The sequence below is a fragment of the Panthera onca genome, chromosome C2 (assembly GCF_046562875.1).
Source record: "Panthera onca isolate mPanOnc1 chromosome C2, mPanOnc1 haplotype 2, whole genome shotgun sequence".
In the NCBI taxonomy this organism is placed as follows: Eukaryota; Metazoa; Chordata; class Mammalia; order Carnivora; family Felidae; genus Panthera; species Panthera onca.
In genome coordinates this window covers 133,468,500-133,484,079 of record NC_138347.1, presented here as the reverse complement: position 1 = coordinate 133,484,079, position 15,580 = coordinate 133,468,500, and the positions used below count along the sequence as shown (strand labels likewise).

The window sequence follows — 15,580 nt, the reverse complement described above, 5'->3', positions numbered from 1 at the left end:
CCAGCCACTGGAAATCACTAATTTGCTTTCTATATTTATGAATTTGTTTATTCTGGACATTTCCTAGAAAGGTAGTCATATAATAGACAGCCTTTTGTGATTGACTTCTTTCACTTTGTATGATATCTTCAAGGGTCATCCATGTTGTAGCATACATGTTACCTAATTTTTTTTCTTTGTATTGTAGTAAAAATAGATAAGATAAAACTTACCATTGTAACTGTTTTTTTTTTAATTTTTTTTTTTAACATTTATTTATTTTTGAGACAGAGAGAGACAGAGCATGAATGGGGGAGGGGCAGAGAGAGAGGGAGACACAGAATCCAAAACAGGCTCCAGGCTCTGAGCTGTCAGCACAGAGCCCGATGCGGGGCTTGAACTCACAGACTGTGAGATCATGACCTGAGCTGAAGTCGGACGCTTAACCGACTGAGCCACCCAGGCGCCCCCATTGTAACCATTTTAAAGGGTAAAGTTCAGTAGTATTAAGTATATTCACATTGTTGTGAAACATATATTCAGGACTTTTTCATCTTTCAAAACTGAAAGTCTATTATTTATTAACCAACTCTCCTCTCCCCCCATTCCCTGGTCAACACTATTTACTTTCTGTTTCTATGAATTTGACTATTTTAGATACCTTATTTAGGTGGAATCTTACAGAATTTGTCCTTTTGTGACACATTTATTTCACTTAGTGTGATGTCCTCAAGGTTCATCCATGTTGTAGCATGTGATCCTTTTAAGGCTGAATAATATTCCATTATACACACACACACACACACACACATACATACATACACACACATACATATACATACATACATACCACATTTTGTTTATCTATTCACCCATCGCTGAATGTTTGGGTTGCTTCTACCTCTTGGCTATTGTAAATAGTGCTACTATGAACAGTAGCTGAATGATAATACTTTTTTAATGTTTATTTATTCTTAGAGAGAGAGAGAGCACGAGCGGGGTAGGGGCAGAGAGAGAAGGAGACAGAGGACCCAAAGCAGACTCTGCACTGACAGCACAGACCCTGATGTGGGGCTTTAACTCATGAGCCATGAGATCATGACCTGAGCAGAAATCGGATGCTTAGCCGACTGAGCCACCCATGTGCCCCATAATACTTTTTTAAAGTCTTAGGTTTTAATGCCTGAAATATATTGGGTATATCTTACTCACTAATCTTGTTCTTATTATTTTAACATGCTGTTTCTAAGATGTATCTTATCCACAGGACTTGGTTAGAATGATCCAAGACGTCTTTGAGCATGTATGGGCCCTAAGTCTTCGGTTCACTTGTCACCAAGTAGAGAAGGAAGGGCCTTTCTGTTGCTCCTAAACCACACCACTGAGGTAGTTGGCTGCTACTGTAACATGCTCCCTGGTCTTACTGGTGACCTGAGCTAATAAACTTCAAAAAGGGACCGTCTCTTCTCTCTGCCACGATCATGGTCAGAGCTTTACAGAGACATGGCAAATGAGTACACTTTAAGATGCTTGTGGTCCAACTTTGCTACAATGTTGGCTTTACTTCCTCCTGAGGTCTTAATGCCAGGTCACTAAGTTCAACAATAGGGGCTCTGGCCTGTATGGTACTATCTGACCCCTTAGAAGACCCTGGGCCACAGTCCCAGCTAGAGGCACTGTTGAGCCCTTCCTGGACAGATTACTTACCTCTTGGAAGTCCCAGTGCTGTTGATGGATAGCAGGCCCTTCCTCGGTGCAGTTCTGAAGAGTCACCTGCTCTTGCCTGATGTCAAGACACAGGTGCTGTGGGCTGCCAAAGTGTATCTCCTTCCTGCCGGTGTGCTTCAGGTGCTGGGACAGAGGGGATGTTTGTTAGCACAGCTAGGAGACCTTCTCCAAAGCTGGAGATGAAAGAAGGGGAGTTCACAATGGGGCTGACGTCAAGTGGCAATCTTTAGATTCTCTTAGGGTCAGCCAACATCGTATCTCATAGCCGAATCCACACGTGCAATGCCAGACTGGACCAAGCCTCTGAAATCTGCACGTGCCAGCTGCTGTCGCATTCATATTTCTACACTGTGGCATGTTTCTCCATTAGTCTCTCTTACTGCATCATGGTGAGGCCATAAAAGAGTGCCGTGTGTTGTGTGAGTGCACTACCGCAAGAGCACATGAGGAGCACTTCTGAGGCCCAAGAGATCTCTTTCTGGAGAGAGCTGACCTGGCCTGTCACCTGGCCCAAAACAAATTGTCTGTTGCATCTGATGACTCTCACTCATGGTCATTTTTTTCCTCCAGTGTTTTATACGATTCGATTGTGCATATCTTTGCAGAGGGGCTCTCACTGTAGGAAGCCTGTGTGCCCTGGCCGGAGAGCACGCTCTGACAAAACCAATTTCTGTTTATTCCTGCCAAGTGCAACCTGAGTGGATCTTATATTAATTTTGCGGTTGGGAAGCAGTGTTGCCCTCAGTGATCTGTGCATTCACATGGGGCCTCGCGCTTAGAAGGGGTTAGTGTTCTTGGTTTAATGTATTTGGTTTAATGCTCTCCTGTTACTATCTTGAAATCCTTTTTGTTTTTGTTTTTGGTTTTGTTTTGTTTTGTTTTGTTTTTTGAGATAAGGCACAAGTGAAAGAAGGGCAGAGAGAGAGGAAAAAGAGAGAGAGAGAAGGGCAGGGCTCACCTGATGTGGGGCTCAAACCCACGAACTGTGAAATCATAACCTGAGCCAAAGTTAGATGCTTAACCAATTGAGCCACCCAGGCGCCCTATCTTGAAATTCTTTTTTTTTCTTTTTTTTAACATTTACTATATTTGAGAGAGAGTGTGAGCAAGGGAGGGGCAGAGAGAGAGACGACACAGAATCCGAGGCAGGCTCCAGGCTCTGAGCTGTCAGCACAGAGCCCCACGTGGGCCTCCGACTCATGAACTGTGAGATCATGACCTGAGCCAAAGTCAGATGCTTAACCGACTGAGCCACCCAGGTGCCCCAAGATGTTACACAGTTTTGAAATTCTTAATAATTGTTGAACTGTGGGCTCCACATTTTCACTTTGCGCTGGGCCCCAAAATTAGATAGCCATTCCCGCTTGAGGATTCTCACACCACACAATTCATATAAATTTGAATCCTACACCCATATTAGATGCAGACTTGTGGTTAAAAAAATTTTTAAGAGTGATTTTATCCTATACAAAGACCCTGTGGAGACAGACAAGCTTCCTTGTCATCTTCCTGTGGCAGTGGGTGGATTTTTCTAGTCAAACTTTTCACAGGTAAGTTACTCTTTGAAGGTCAAAGCTGGCTTTCTATGGCATCTCATTTCCAACTTCTCATCTGTCAAAGGCTGCAAGTAGGCTCTCACTGACTACTGCATGTAGCTAATGGCTCATGTATCCTGAGGCAGGATAGCTTGGCCAATGCCCTGTGGCTCTATTTTCAGATGCCTCTTGATTTGTGGCCCCTGGAGATTTCCCTTTGTTACAAATTCACTTACTTATGTGTTTCTTCTTAATTTTTTATCTGGCATATCTAGGTGCTTTTAGGAAAAGGGCTTTCAGCTTATCCAGCTCACAATTTTGCTAGATATAGAGGTCCTTGCTAGTCCCCTCCTCCCCACCAAGAATCAGAAAACCCACAAAAGCGAACATTCTGTTCGCATGCCTGAGACTGCATTATTCCCGGTTGCAGAGGAGGAAACCAAGACTTGGAGGGTTTAAGAAGCCTCTGATGTCACACAGCCAGAAAGTGGTGAGCTCTTGCCACCATATTACACTGCTTCCTCACTTAGCAATTTATATCTGTATCCTTCTCCCCTGTGCCAGGTGTGAATGCCTTTTGCTGTGTTCCGGAACACTGGTAAAGGGCAAAGCGGAAAGAGGCCACATGGGTCCTAAGAACCTGCTTCCCCATGTGCCCTCCAGATGCAGGCCTCCCTGCCCCCAGCCCAGCCCCCTCCGCACCCCCCACCTCCAGGATCCCAGAACCTGCTTTGCCAAGCCTGGCCTCACCGGTCCTCCCTCCAAGACATGTTCTGGCATTTGCCTCCAGGCTCTCGGGGCCTCATCTGACTCATTTGATCAATATCTCTAGCAACTCGTACTTTGTTGCTTATTTTTAACACAGGCCTTTGGGATATGACACCTTAATGCAAAGGCCCCTGTCACAGGCTAAAAGAGATTTGGGGGCGGGCTAGGCCTTTCTAGGTTCACCCAAGTTGTGAAAAGAAGTGGACCCACCGACCCTCAGCCAGCATCTCTGAGCCTTCCCACCACCTCGGGGAGTTATTCTGTGATGGCAAATTTGAAGAGAAGCTTAGCCTAAGATACAAAGAGATCTTCCTGATAAACAAGGGGTCTTCATGGATGCTGGAATGACCCTGCTGCATCGAGAGCCTTTCTCTGACTCAATTACCTTCTTCTCTTCTCAGACACTTGAGGGCGTAAAATATACCAACCCCTGGGGTGCTGCAGGAGGAAATATGGTTCTATCCTTTCACTCATTCCTTTAGCTTCTGGGAATTATGAACTAGGGATTTTAGAGCGCCAGGGACCATAGGGGGCTTCATGGGAATCTATTCACCCTGGAAATTGTTAAAATTTTGTGCAGCTGTGCTTATATGTGGTTTGTTTTTTTTTTTCTGGGAAAGGGTCCTTAGAATTTATTACCTTCTTAAATGAACGATGTGACCTGTAATAAAGAGTCTAACTCCTTGTCTAATGTCTGGTCTCTTAGCATTCAAGCTCCACTCCTTCACCTTATATCCTTGCTCTACTTCTGGGCAAGCTCTTAAGAGAGCCCCGTGCTTTCTTCTTTGGTGCTGGTGGGAAGTTCAATCCAGGTAAGCCCAGCCAGAGCTTGGGAACCCTCACCTGACCAACCGCCCCCCAACCACATAAGAGCCAAAGTCAGCCGCCCCTTCTTGCTGTCTTGCTGTCTTGCTTGTCTTGCTCGCTTGGGAGCCTGTCCTGCTCCACTAGGAAGTCTCATTAGGTGAATAATGATGCTTTCCATTCTCTGTTGTTGCATGTGGGGAGTCATCAGTTTCAATATCTGAACCAAATTTGGGGTCAGGGGTTGATCTTGCCCCCACAAGGCAACCACTAGATACAACCTAAAAAGATGAGGAAGCACAGGGAGGGATGGAGGGCCCTACTAGGCCTTCCTAGGCCTACACTTTAACCAGGTGCCACCTGGATTTCTTGATGTCAGTTTCAAATAGTCTGTCCTGTGGTGAACCATCTATATCCAAGAACAGGAACCTTGGCTCAAGGAAGGGCCTCCCCCTGTGGGCAGGGTGCCTGTCAGGCATGTTCAGCATCTCTCTTCGGCTGCCCTTTGGGCCATTAGCTTTTTCTGTCACCAGGGCAGCCCTATCCATCTTGGGTACTGACAGGTCTGGCCACACTGCAGAGTGGGGCCTCGGGGAAAGTCGTGCAGTTTGTCTTCATTGCTGCATCTCGGTCCTTCCCCAGCAGTCATCAGAGCCCTTTCTCCTGGGGAGAGGCCCCATCAGCCCTGGCATCCCAGTACAGCTTATGTGCTGTTCCCCAGGGGTATTTGTGCTCTCCGCTTTCCATCTGACTGTGGAATGAAAGACTTTCTCCTTGTGGAAGGAATCCCATGGACCAAATTGCTCTGTGCCTGGGAAATCTTCTAAATGACGCCAGTGCTCTGCAGCTTGGAGCCAGGGACCCCATCTGTGTGGAAGCCCTACTCTAGCAAGTGCAGCAGATGGTTGGCCAAGGCCACGAGGCCTATCTGCTCCAAATCCAGCCCTCCTTCTCTGCTTCACACACACACACACACACACACACACATATACACATGCGTGCATATGCAGAGACACCCACACAGACAGACAGATATATGCACAGAGACACAGACAGCAGACATGCACACACCAGGCCTCTGTTGTGCAGTAAAGATCCCCCTCTGTGAACTCTGGCTCCCATAGAGCCCCGTTAAATCCTGGAAAGCCACAACACATCTGCGTGGGAGGACTCGGAATCAGAGGACTGAGACAAGACTGTAACCACAAGTTGTGGGTTGGAGGCACCACTGTAAGTGGGGAACACACTCTGGGGTCCCCTTCCCTCCTCAGTGCTTCTGTGCCTACAGCGCCCACTTGGATGACCCATATTACCCCATCTCTGGTTCTAGCTGGCTGAGGATCTCTGGCTGGTCCAGATGTTTCAAGTGGTGCCCTGATAGAAATGTGTGTCAATTTCTTTGACCTCTGATTAGAGATTTTTAATTTAAATAGGGAGGTTTTCCACAAACTCCGGATTTCCAATGTCTTTTAAATTTGGGGGCTAATCTCATAATACTGGACCCACTTACAAAAGAGAAAACATGTGTTGAGGCTGGGGGACGGGCATAGCTGTCCTTTCTGATGGGCACGTGCTCCTCAGGCATAGCAGCCTCCACCCAGCTCACTGTGCTCATCCCTGCCTGACCCTGGGGATATATGAGTTTGCAACCCCTGGGTCAGTCACTCTCTGAGCCTCAGTTTCCTCATCTGTTAGATGAAAGCATTGGCTAGATAGTCTCTATTTGCTTCAGGCTCAGATGCTTGTATTCTCTGATGATGGCCCATGTCTGTGATTGTGCCTGGGGGCGGCGTGGGCAGAGCTGGGATGCGTCATTGTGGTGGGGGACATGGCACCACTGAAAGGAGGTGCCCCAAAGGGAAGTGAGGAGCATCCCAGGAAAAACCATTCTTAGGTCTTGCCCGGATGTTACCCTGAGAACTCTGACTACCCACCTGTTGCTGCCGGCTGTCACTGCAAGGAGCTAGCATCATGGTGCAGCCCAGGATGTCCCCTTCTTCCTGGCAGTCAACACAGAAGCCAAGTCCGGTGTTGTGGAGCTGAAAGTGGACATCCATACGGAAGTGAACCCCGCCCTCCACTGTTAAGACACCCTCCATCAGGCGCTAGTCCTCCTCTCCTCCTTCCCTGCAGTGTAGCTCACGGTTCCAGGTTCAGGCCACAGAAATAAGCAAGGTCAAGCTAAAGCCTCTAATCCCAATGGACAGGAGGCAGGCCACATCTGTCATGATGAAAGGACCTGAAACAGGTTTTGGGGCAACCCAGTCATCTCCCTCAGGGTAGGCATGGAAGCCTCCGAGGCTCCCCTGACCTCGGGACTGTGTGGCCAGGGTCATGGACAAACATCTGAGTATCCAGTTTCTGTATTGGGAGGCTGCCCATCCCCTCCCCTTCCTCCTCATCTTCCCGGGGGCATGCCTTGCCTTTCCAGAGAACCTGGGCCTGCACTCAGATGGGTAAAGCTCAGGGTAGATGTTGGCCAGAAACCAGTGGAACGTCCGACAACCCAGTCTCCTTTGCAGCTGCAGGCGTTCTGTGCAGTCTGGCTTCTCAGCCTGATGGAGGAGAAAGACACGGGCACTGAGATGGGGGAAGGCCGACTGTTCACCACAATTCACACGTGGGGGAGGGACAGAGGTAGCTGGGAAGAAGCTGAAGGATTGGGACAGAGTGAGGGGACCAAGGCCACGGTTCCCTAGGGCCGTAGCCAGGCGGGGAAAGTCATGTGTTAGGGGAAGAAGTTTAGAAGGGACAGAGTAGGATGGTCCTCCCTACAGAGAGCTGTGGAACCAGCAGTGTGGTTGTGAGAGCACTCCCTCCCCAATCCTTCACATCTTCAGTCTACAAAGACGATTATACCTGTGCTTTAAGGACTTTTTGTGGAAGCTGGCAAAATGGCGGGGCTTTGCACCTAGGCTGGTGTGCTGCAGCACCATAATGAGCCATATGGAGGCAGGAACTGACCCAAAGGCAACTGAGATGAAATAAGCTAGGAAATTGTGGGGTGGGATGGGGGCAAGACAAGTTTACTTTTCTTCCCCTCCTAGTGCCCAATTTCCTCCATTACCATTAATAAATCATTCCTTTGGGCTACTCTATCCCCTTTCCTTGAGATTCTCCTTTATAATACAATTGTCCTGGGATGGATATCGGGTAAGTCCTTAACACTCGAGTATAAATTTATACATTTGGCTATATTGATAAGATACAAGGAAACCTACCTATACATTTAGTATTAAATCCTGGATACCTTGAGGGAAGACAGGGGTGCTAAGGAGGGGTAGGAAGGACCAAAAATAAAAACAAAAAAGAGAGATCATATTTCCTGGGGTAAGGAGAGGAAGGGAGAGGGGGCTGGAACAAGAAGTCCATGTCAGAGTTCCAGTTTGATGGCCTTTAGTCTGGCAATTAAACACTGGGCTAACAGGCTGAATGAAGTGATTCCGCTTTTTTCCATCTTTTACTCCTCAGATATAAATGGTGTGGATCTGCCATACTGACATGCTCTCGGTATGCTTCCCAGACTATGATCCCCTGAGCACCTGGCTCAGAAATGCCCACGGAACTTGTTAAAAATGCAGGTTCCTAGGCCCTATACCAGAGACTATGATTCAGTAGGTTGGGCCAGCAACCCTGGAATCTGCATTTTGACCGTTTCTCCTGCTGAGTTTTATCCACAGAAAGTTTGGGATCAACTTCTCTAAGGCAGGGATGTCTTGTTTATTCAGCACACCTGCCTACCATTAAACCAAAGAGATCTATTACTCTTTACTCTAAGGAAATTAGTGTAAGTTTTTTATGGTTTCTTGGCTTTCTTAGTGTTCGTTTGAGACCTCACCAGTCATTCTGCAGGGCTGGACTTTGCTACCAAAGCAGGAACATTCCTTCATGAATTTTCCATCACCTTCACCTTTCTCAGTGGTCAAACAAAGTGGCAAATCTCTCCAGCCTTTTGTTTGATCTCAAATGAGGGGCATGTGCTGACAATGAACTTTCCCTTCTGTACAACCAAACTTGACAGGGGAAAAACAAGAGAATGTTAACTCCTCCAACAGTGAAACCCTGACCTTGTCTTTTGGGTGCCTATAATTTCTGTATCTCAAAATCCATGTGAGGGTTTGGATAGAAGGATAGAAATTGTAGAGCAAAATTAATTTTTAGCTACTTAAATTTAAACTAAGAGCATAAAGTTAACGTCTCCAACCTTCAGGGAGGCAGTGATATTATTAAAATCTTAACATCGATGTCAGCCATAGGACATTTCCAAAACATGAATTAAGAGGAATGTACCAAAAAAAAAAAAAAAAAAAAAAAGCCAGAAAAACAAATGTCTTCTCATTTACCAGTAGGAGGTGCCATTGTCCTTGTGAAAGTCATCAGATGACCAGATGACGGGGAGATTTGTGGATCAGAGAATGGAGCACACCCAGCAGTGTGGGCAGGCTGGTGAGAGGCTTATGGGAGTTGTCCCAAGACCTTTGTGGGTCACGGAAATCTTATCTTCGGAGCCCCCACTCCCAGCCTAGGAAACAGTAATGGGAACCCACGTCTCATGCTGAATAGTATTTATGTGCCAGTTCCACGAGAATTGGGCTACGTGGCAGTTGAAGATGTGCTGTTTGTGGACATTAATGAAATGTTTAAAATTTTAAAATTTTTGTGGCTTGTTTTGGATCTTTTATGTTTATATTTATATTTATATTTGTTTCATGTCTTGGATGATTCCACAGTTTGAGTGCTTTGCTCAGGAGGAAAGGGCGCTCTGAGACCCGTCACTGCTTATTCCCTGCCCAGTCTGCCCTCTGGCCCCACGATAAAGGATCGCAGCCCATAGATGTCCCACAGACCTCAGGGGGCTCCAGGCCAAGACCAGCTGTGACGCTGTGTGGAGATGCTTGGGACAGACAGGCAGCTCTGCCAGGGGGCCACTTGAGAGGGGCAACTTAAGGGAAGCACAAGCCAGAAGCTTTTGTTTTCCCCTCCAGGTTGGACAGAGAGGCACTCCTTGGCCCAGCCTCCTGCTGGCGGCCCGTGCCGGGCCCAGAGGCCCCTGCCAGGATCTCTCCTTACCTGGCTCAAGGAGAAGGCCTCTGGGCTGTGCCTGTAGAAGGTTTCTTTGAATGAGCCCAGCCAGGTCTCGGCGATGCGAACCTTGTTCCGCAGAGTGGCCTCCTGATCACGGGGGGACTGGGCTTCCTGATTTTGATAGATGTGCCCCACCCGAGAACAGGGAAGGATTTCAACAGAGCCACCACAGAGCCAGGCCTGCCATAAAAGGAGAAAATAAATATCTGAACACAACTCCAAGGACATGGAGTTAGGGATCCTGACAGGGGCTGGAAAAATGCACAGGAAATCACGAACACAAAATGGTGAAGAGAACGATAGTCCGAGGGGTGCCTCAGAGTTTCCAGATCTGGGAGTTCCGGGCAGGCGAGTGACAGTGCGGGAAGAATGGGTGCGGTTGTCCCGGGACAGAACCAGTGGAGTAAGGGAGCCGCATCCATGCAATACCGGAACGGGCCCTTTCCCAAAAGCACATGGACACGTTTGGCACCTTTAGAGATATAGCTGTGTGGATTAGCACCCCTGTTCCCCAAAGCTGCTTCCTCAGGGAAAAAGGGGTCCCTGGTGGTCAGAGAGTTCTCCAGTAAAATTCATTTGAAAGGAAGCCTTTCGTTTCATCCTGGGGATCAAGAGGAAAGCGAAAACATTTCTAGCAGAAGGCAACATGTGGACTGAAACACACCAAAAACAGAGTTCCCAAACTCTGGGCCATGGTACCCCTGGGGGTGCCCCATCAACCTCAAAGGGCCGTGCAGGATATTTTAAATGTTTGAGAAAAACACGGTGACATCTATTGGGTGTTCTGCAAACTACAAGCTTGAGATAATTCATGATTTCCACATTAGATGGCTGTATTTTCGATAATGTACACCTTTACGGGGTTGGGTTTTCAGTGGTTGCTGTGATGAAAAAGCCAGTCTCGTGTTCAAATCGACATGGAACGGGAAATGAAGGTGATGGTGTCTGGTCTGATTCCAAGGCTTGAGAAGTTGTGCAGTGCCCAACACTAAATTTAGGCACTAAATTTTTAGCGCAAATACTTATTTTTTGGAACTATAGTAGTTCCCCCTTATCCATGGGGGACATGTTTCAAGACCCCCGGCAGATGCCGGAAATCACGGATAGTTCTGGACCCTATATACACTATGTTTTTTCTTATACCATACATACATACATACCCGTGATAAAGTTTAATAAATAAATGAAGCACAGTAAGAGATTAACAATAACTAATAATACAATAGAACAATATCATGATATACTGTAATAAAAGTTATGTGAATGTGGTTTCTCTCTCTCTCAAAATGTCATCTTATATTGTACCCACTCTTCTTCATGTGGTGATGGGAGATAATAAAATGCCTACGTGATGAGATGGAGTAAGGAAATGACAAGGCATTGTGACCTAGGGTTAGGCTACTACCCGTCTGATGATACCTCAGAAGGAGGATCATCTGCTTCTGGACCAAGGTGGACCATGGGCAACTGAATCCGTGGACGAGGCAGGACCAGTGAGCGCAATGCACAGAACTGTTTGGCATTTGTTTTGGCCTATGGGTGCCATGAATAACGCCTGAGATGCCAAGGGTGCTGTGAACACAGAATGTACGGGAACCCCTGTGCTACAGTGTAGACGGCTGATATGATGCCCTTTCCTATGCACAGGTTGGATAGCTGGTTTCAAGAGGGAGGCTGGGGGCACAATCAGAATAGGGCATGATAGACGTGGGAAGGGAAAGAAACACACTACATTTCATGACTCGATACATTGCCTGCAGCTTTATCCCTGACCAGGGGCATTTCTAATGGCTGCGTCTCAGCTGGGACCTCACATACTACTCCACAGAACCCATCTGGCTCCTCCCTTGGTCCAGGACATACCTTGAGAGACAGTTCGAGGTTTTCACCACCCCGCAGTGACATGAGAGGGTCATATGCACCAGTGTTTTGGAAGTAATGTCTGTCCATGGCCACAACACCACTGGGCACCACAGGGCTCCTAGGCAGAGAGAAGACAGGAACAGACTGCAGTTCAGAACCTCAAGTATATCGGGAAGTCTTACCATGTGGGAGCTCCAGGGGCCGAGAGAGTGGACTCTGGGCCCAGATAGACCTCAGTGCTTTTAATTGCAAGACTGGAGCCAAGCAACCAGGTCAAAAATCCCAGTATTTTTTTTTTTTTTTTTTTTTTTTTTTTTTTTAAGATTCATTTGTTCTTGAGAGAGAGTGTGTGAGCAGAGGAGGTGCAGAGAGAGAGGCCGGGAGAGAAGATCTGAAGCAGGTTCTGTGCTGACAGCAGCAAGCCCAATGCGGGGCTCAAACTGCAGATGGAGGGCGACTGCCCGGGGGTAAACACCACATGATCCCTTGTCCCACGGGCCCTTCTTACAATGTGACATTGATATTGCTTCCCCCTGAGAGGTGGGGTCTAGTCTTCTTCCTTCCCATGAACCTGGATGGGCCTGCGATTATGTTGGAAGTGACCCTGGGTGACTTCTGAGGTTTGGTTATAGAACGGGATATGTACTCTGAAACATTATACTGACTGAAAGAAGCCCGACACAAAAGGTCACATATCCTATGATTCCATTTATATGAAACATCCAGAACAGATCAATCCATAGAGACAGACAGTGGTTGATGGTTGCCAGGCACTGGGGGGAGGAGAGGGTGGGAAACACCACTTAATAGGTATGGGATTTTACTGTAAAGTGATGGAGATGTTTTGGAACTAGATAGAGGTGGTGGCCGCACAACATTGTGAACGTGCTACCTGCTGCTGAATTGTTCATTTTTAAACGGCTCACTTGTGTTACGTGAAATTCACGGCAATAAATTGTTCTTTTAAAGGGGGAGAGGGATACAGCTTGTTTCACCTGGGCCTCTTGAGTGGGATACTTAGTCTTAGAACCCAGTGCCATGGTGTGGCCAGCCCCACGTGCAGTGACCTCAGGGAGAGAGCGGGTGAAGTTCCCACTGAGGTCCCCCGATAGCCAGCATGAACCTTCAGACATTCAAGGAGCCTCACGGGGATTCCAGCCCCACCCCCACGGCCCCTTGAGCCATTTCCTGCCATTCTAGTCTAGTGCATGGTCCTGCTGAGGCCCCAGATACCACGGAGCAGAGACACCCAACCCTGATGCTTCCTTTCATAATTCATGACACACAGAATCTGTGCGCTTAAAAAAACGGTTGTTGTTTTACAGTGAAGTTTGGGTGGTTTGTTACAGAACAGAAGATATCTAGAACATCTTCTTAAATAGAATAATTGTCCCAAACCCAAACACACCCAAAAACCAAAGCAAGCAAGCAACCATAAAATTTGATATATTTTGAGAGTTACGGTGTCTTAGCATTCACCTGGCTGAATTCTTCCTTTTTAGCAAGAAAGTACTTGAGGCCAGGGAAATTCCAGTGTTACCTGGAGAAGTAGAGTTAGCTCAAGATCCCAGCTCGGGTTCTCTCACTGCCCCACACAGAGGCATCCACTGACGCTCCCTGGAGGAACTTAAGCTGGACCCCATTCCCATAAGAATATAACACTAATAACACCAAGTGTTGCGCTCGGCACTCTCTCCATGGTTTTCACGCAGGAACTCTTTTACTTAGCCTTCCCAACAACCCTTTTGCCCTCAATTCACTGATAAGGAAACTGAGGCACAGAGTAAGCAACTTGCTAGGAAACTGGTGGGGCTGGGATTAGATCCCAGGCAGTTTGGCTGCTGAGTCCACCCTGAGGAAGCAGAGGTATAAAGCAGGCTATGTGACAGAACCTCACCTGATGGGGCTGATGGGGGACCGGAGGGCCTTCCTGTCTCGCTCTGGCAAAGGCTCCCAGTGGAAATCCAGCTTCCAGTCCAACACTCCACGCTGCAGGTCCTTGGAAGGGTAATACTGCAAAGTCTTCCAGTCAATCACGTCTATGACTGGAGACACCACCCGGCTCCTGGAAAGCATTGTGGAATCAAATAAGGGATACAAACCATTCACTTACTGGAGGTTAGAAAGATGATCTACACTTGCACTGCCCAGTATGGGAGCCAGTGGCCACAATATGGTCTGGGTTGAGGTGTGGTGTAAGGGTCAAATACACACTGGATTTAGAAGACTTAGTATGAAAAAAAGATGTAAAAATCTCAGTAATTTTTCCATTCATCGCATGTTGAAATAATAACATTTTGGATATATTGGGTTTGCTAAAATGTATTATTAAAATTAACTTCATCTGTTTCTTTTTGTTTTGTAATGTGACTATTAGAAATGTTTAAATTATATACATGGCTCATTATATTTCTGTTAGTACTGTTCTAGAAAATATGTTTTTGCATGAGGGGCTGGGAGCTCATTTCATTAAATAGCATGCCTGCCTCTTTTTTTTATTTAAAAACATTTTTTTAAATGTTTATTTATTTTTGAAGGAGAGAGAGACAGAGTGTGAGTAGGGGAGGGGCAGAGAGAGAGAGAGAGACAGAATCTAAAGCAGGCTCCAGGCCCTGAGCTGTCAGCACAGAGCCTGAAGCGGGGCTCGAATTCACAAACCGCGAGATCGTGACCTGAGCCGAAGTTGGATGCTCAACCGACAAAGCCACCCAGGCGCCCCCCTGCCTCTTTCTTTTTTCATAAACCTCTGTTGATAACACTGAAAGACAGGAGAATGGGGTTCTAGGCTCAGCTCTGCCACTAATGGGCTGTGTGATCTTGAGACAGCTGCCATACCTCTCCGGGCCTTGGTTTCCTCCTTTGTAAAGCGGGAGGTTGAACCACGTCCCACAAATACCTTTCTCAGCAGTAACACTCTAGGACTATGGCTATTGACTTCTTTTGGGGTCTTTTTCCCTTTGAAAAGTGTAGACTCCTCTTCAGAAAAATAATCATAGGCACATATCCAAAGTATTATGCATAATTTCAGAAGGTTCATGGGCCCCTGCTCTAGGGTCTGTTTCTTGTTCCTGTATTATACAACTTGATTGGCTTGAGGAATCAGGTTTGCCAAGCCCCAGACGTGTCCCTGATGTTAATGCAAGTGTATGTGGGCACATGGTGTCTACAAGCAAATGGCGGTCCTGCGTCTAGACTTATTTGCTTGTTCATTTACTGATGGCTGTTGGTGACGGTATTTTATCCTTTTGTGTGATTGTTGTTTGTTTTGTTCTGCTTGCAACAGCCTGGGATATGACCTCAGGGAAGGTAATGTGGGAAACTGGTACAGGTCAGAAGCTTTTTTTTTATCTCAAATATAATTTATTGCCAAGTTGGCTAACATACAGTGTATACAGAGTGCTGTTGCTTTTGGGGGTAGGTTCTGTGGTTCATCGCTTACATACAACTTCACATTGTAACTAGACAGGTGACCACTCAGGTGGTGTGCCAGGAGCTGATCTCCACCTAGCCAATATCTCAGTCGCATTGTTTTCTGTTTTGTCACAGGTTTTCTCTCATGGCTGTTACTTTTTTTTTTTTTTTTAATTTGAGACAAAGAGAGAGAGCATGAGTGGGGAGAGGGCCAGAGGGAGAAAGAGAAAACCTTAAGCAGGCTCCACGTTCAGCGTGGAACCTGATGTGGGGCTTGATCTCATAACCTTGGGATCATACAAAATCAAGAGTCGCGTTCAACTGACTAAGTCACCCAGGTGCCCCCAATGACTATCAGTTCTAAAATCTATGCCAGGAAATAGATCAGTCCTGAACTCGGGGGTGGC

The 15,580-nt window shown here is 46.9% G+C and overlaps 1 protein-coding gene and 1 long non-coding RNA gene across 2 annotated transcripts in view; one reads left to right on the top strand and one right to left on the bottom strand.

Moving 5' to 3' along the window:
• Positions 1–15,580, top strand: part of LOC144612789 (uncharacterized) — a 108,467-nt gene that overhangs the window by 37,952 nt on the left and 54,935 nt on the right. The window lies entirely within an intron of this gene.
• The window catches only part of GALNT15 (polypeptide N-acetylgalactosaminyltransferase 15), a 46,518-nt gene that overhangs the window by 2,834 nt on the left and 28,104 nt on the right, over positions 1–15,580 (bottom strand). Inside the window, exons 4-9 of the mRNA XM_060638600.3 lie at positions 13,660–13,827; positions 11,763–11,880; positions 9,885–10,079; positions 7,238–7,369; positions 6,749–6,853; positions 1,687–1,830 (exon numbers count right to left, since the gene is read on the bottom strand). Of these exons, the coding sequence (XP_060494583.3) occupies positions 1,687–1,830; positions 6,749–6,853; positions 7,238–7,369; positions 9,885–10,079; positions 11,763–11,880; positions 13,660–13,827 (862 nt within the window). The remainder of the gene's footprint in view (positions 1–1,686; positions 1,831–6,748; positions 6,854–7,237; positions 7,370–9,884; positions 10,080–11,762; positions 11,881–13,659; positions 13,828–15,580) is intronic.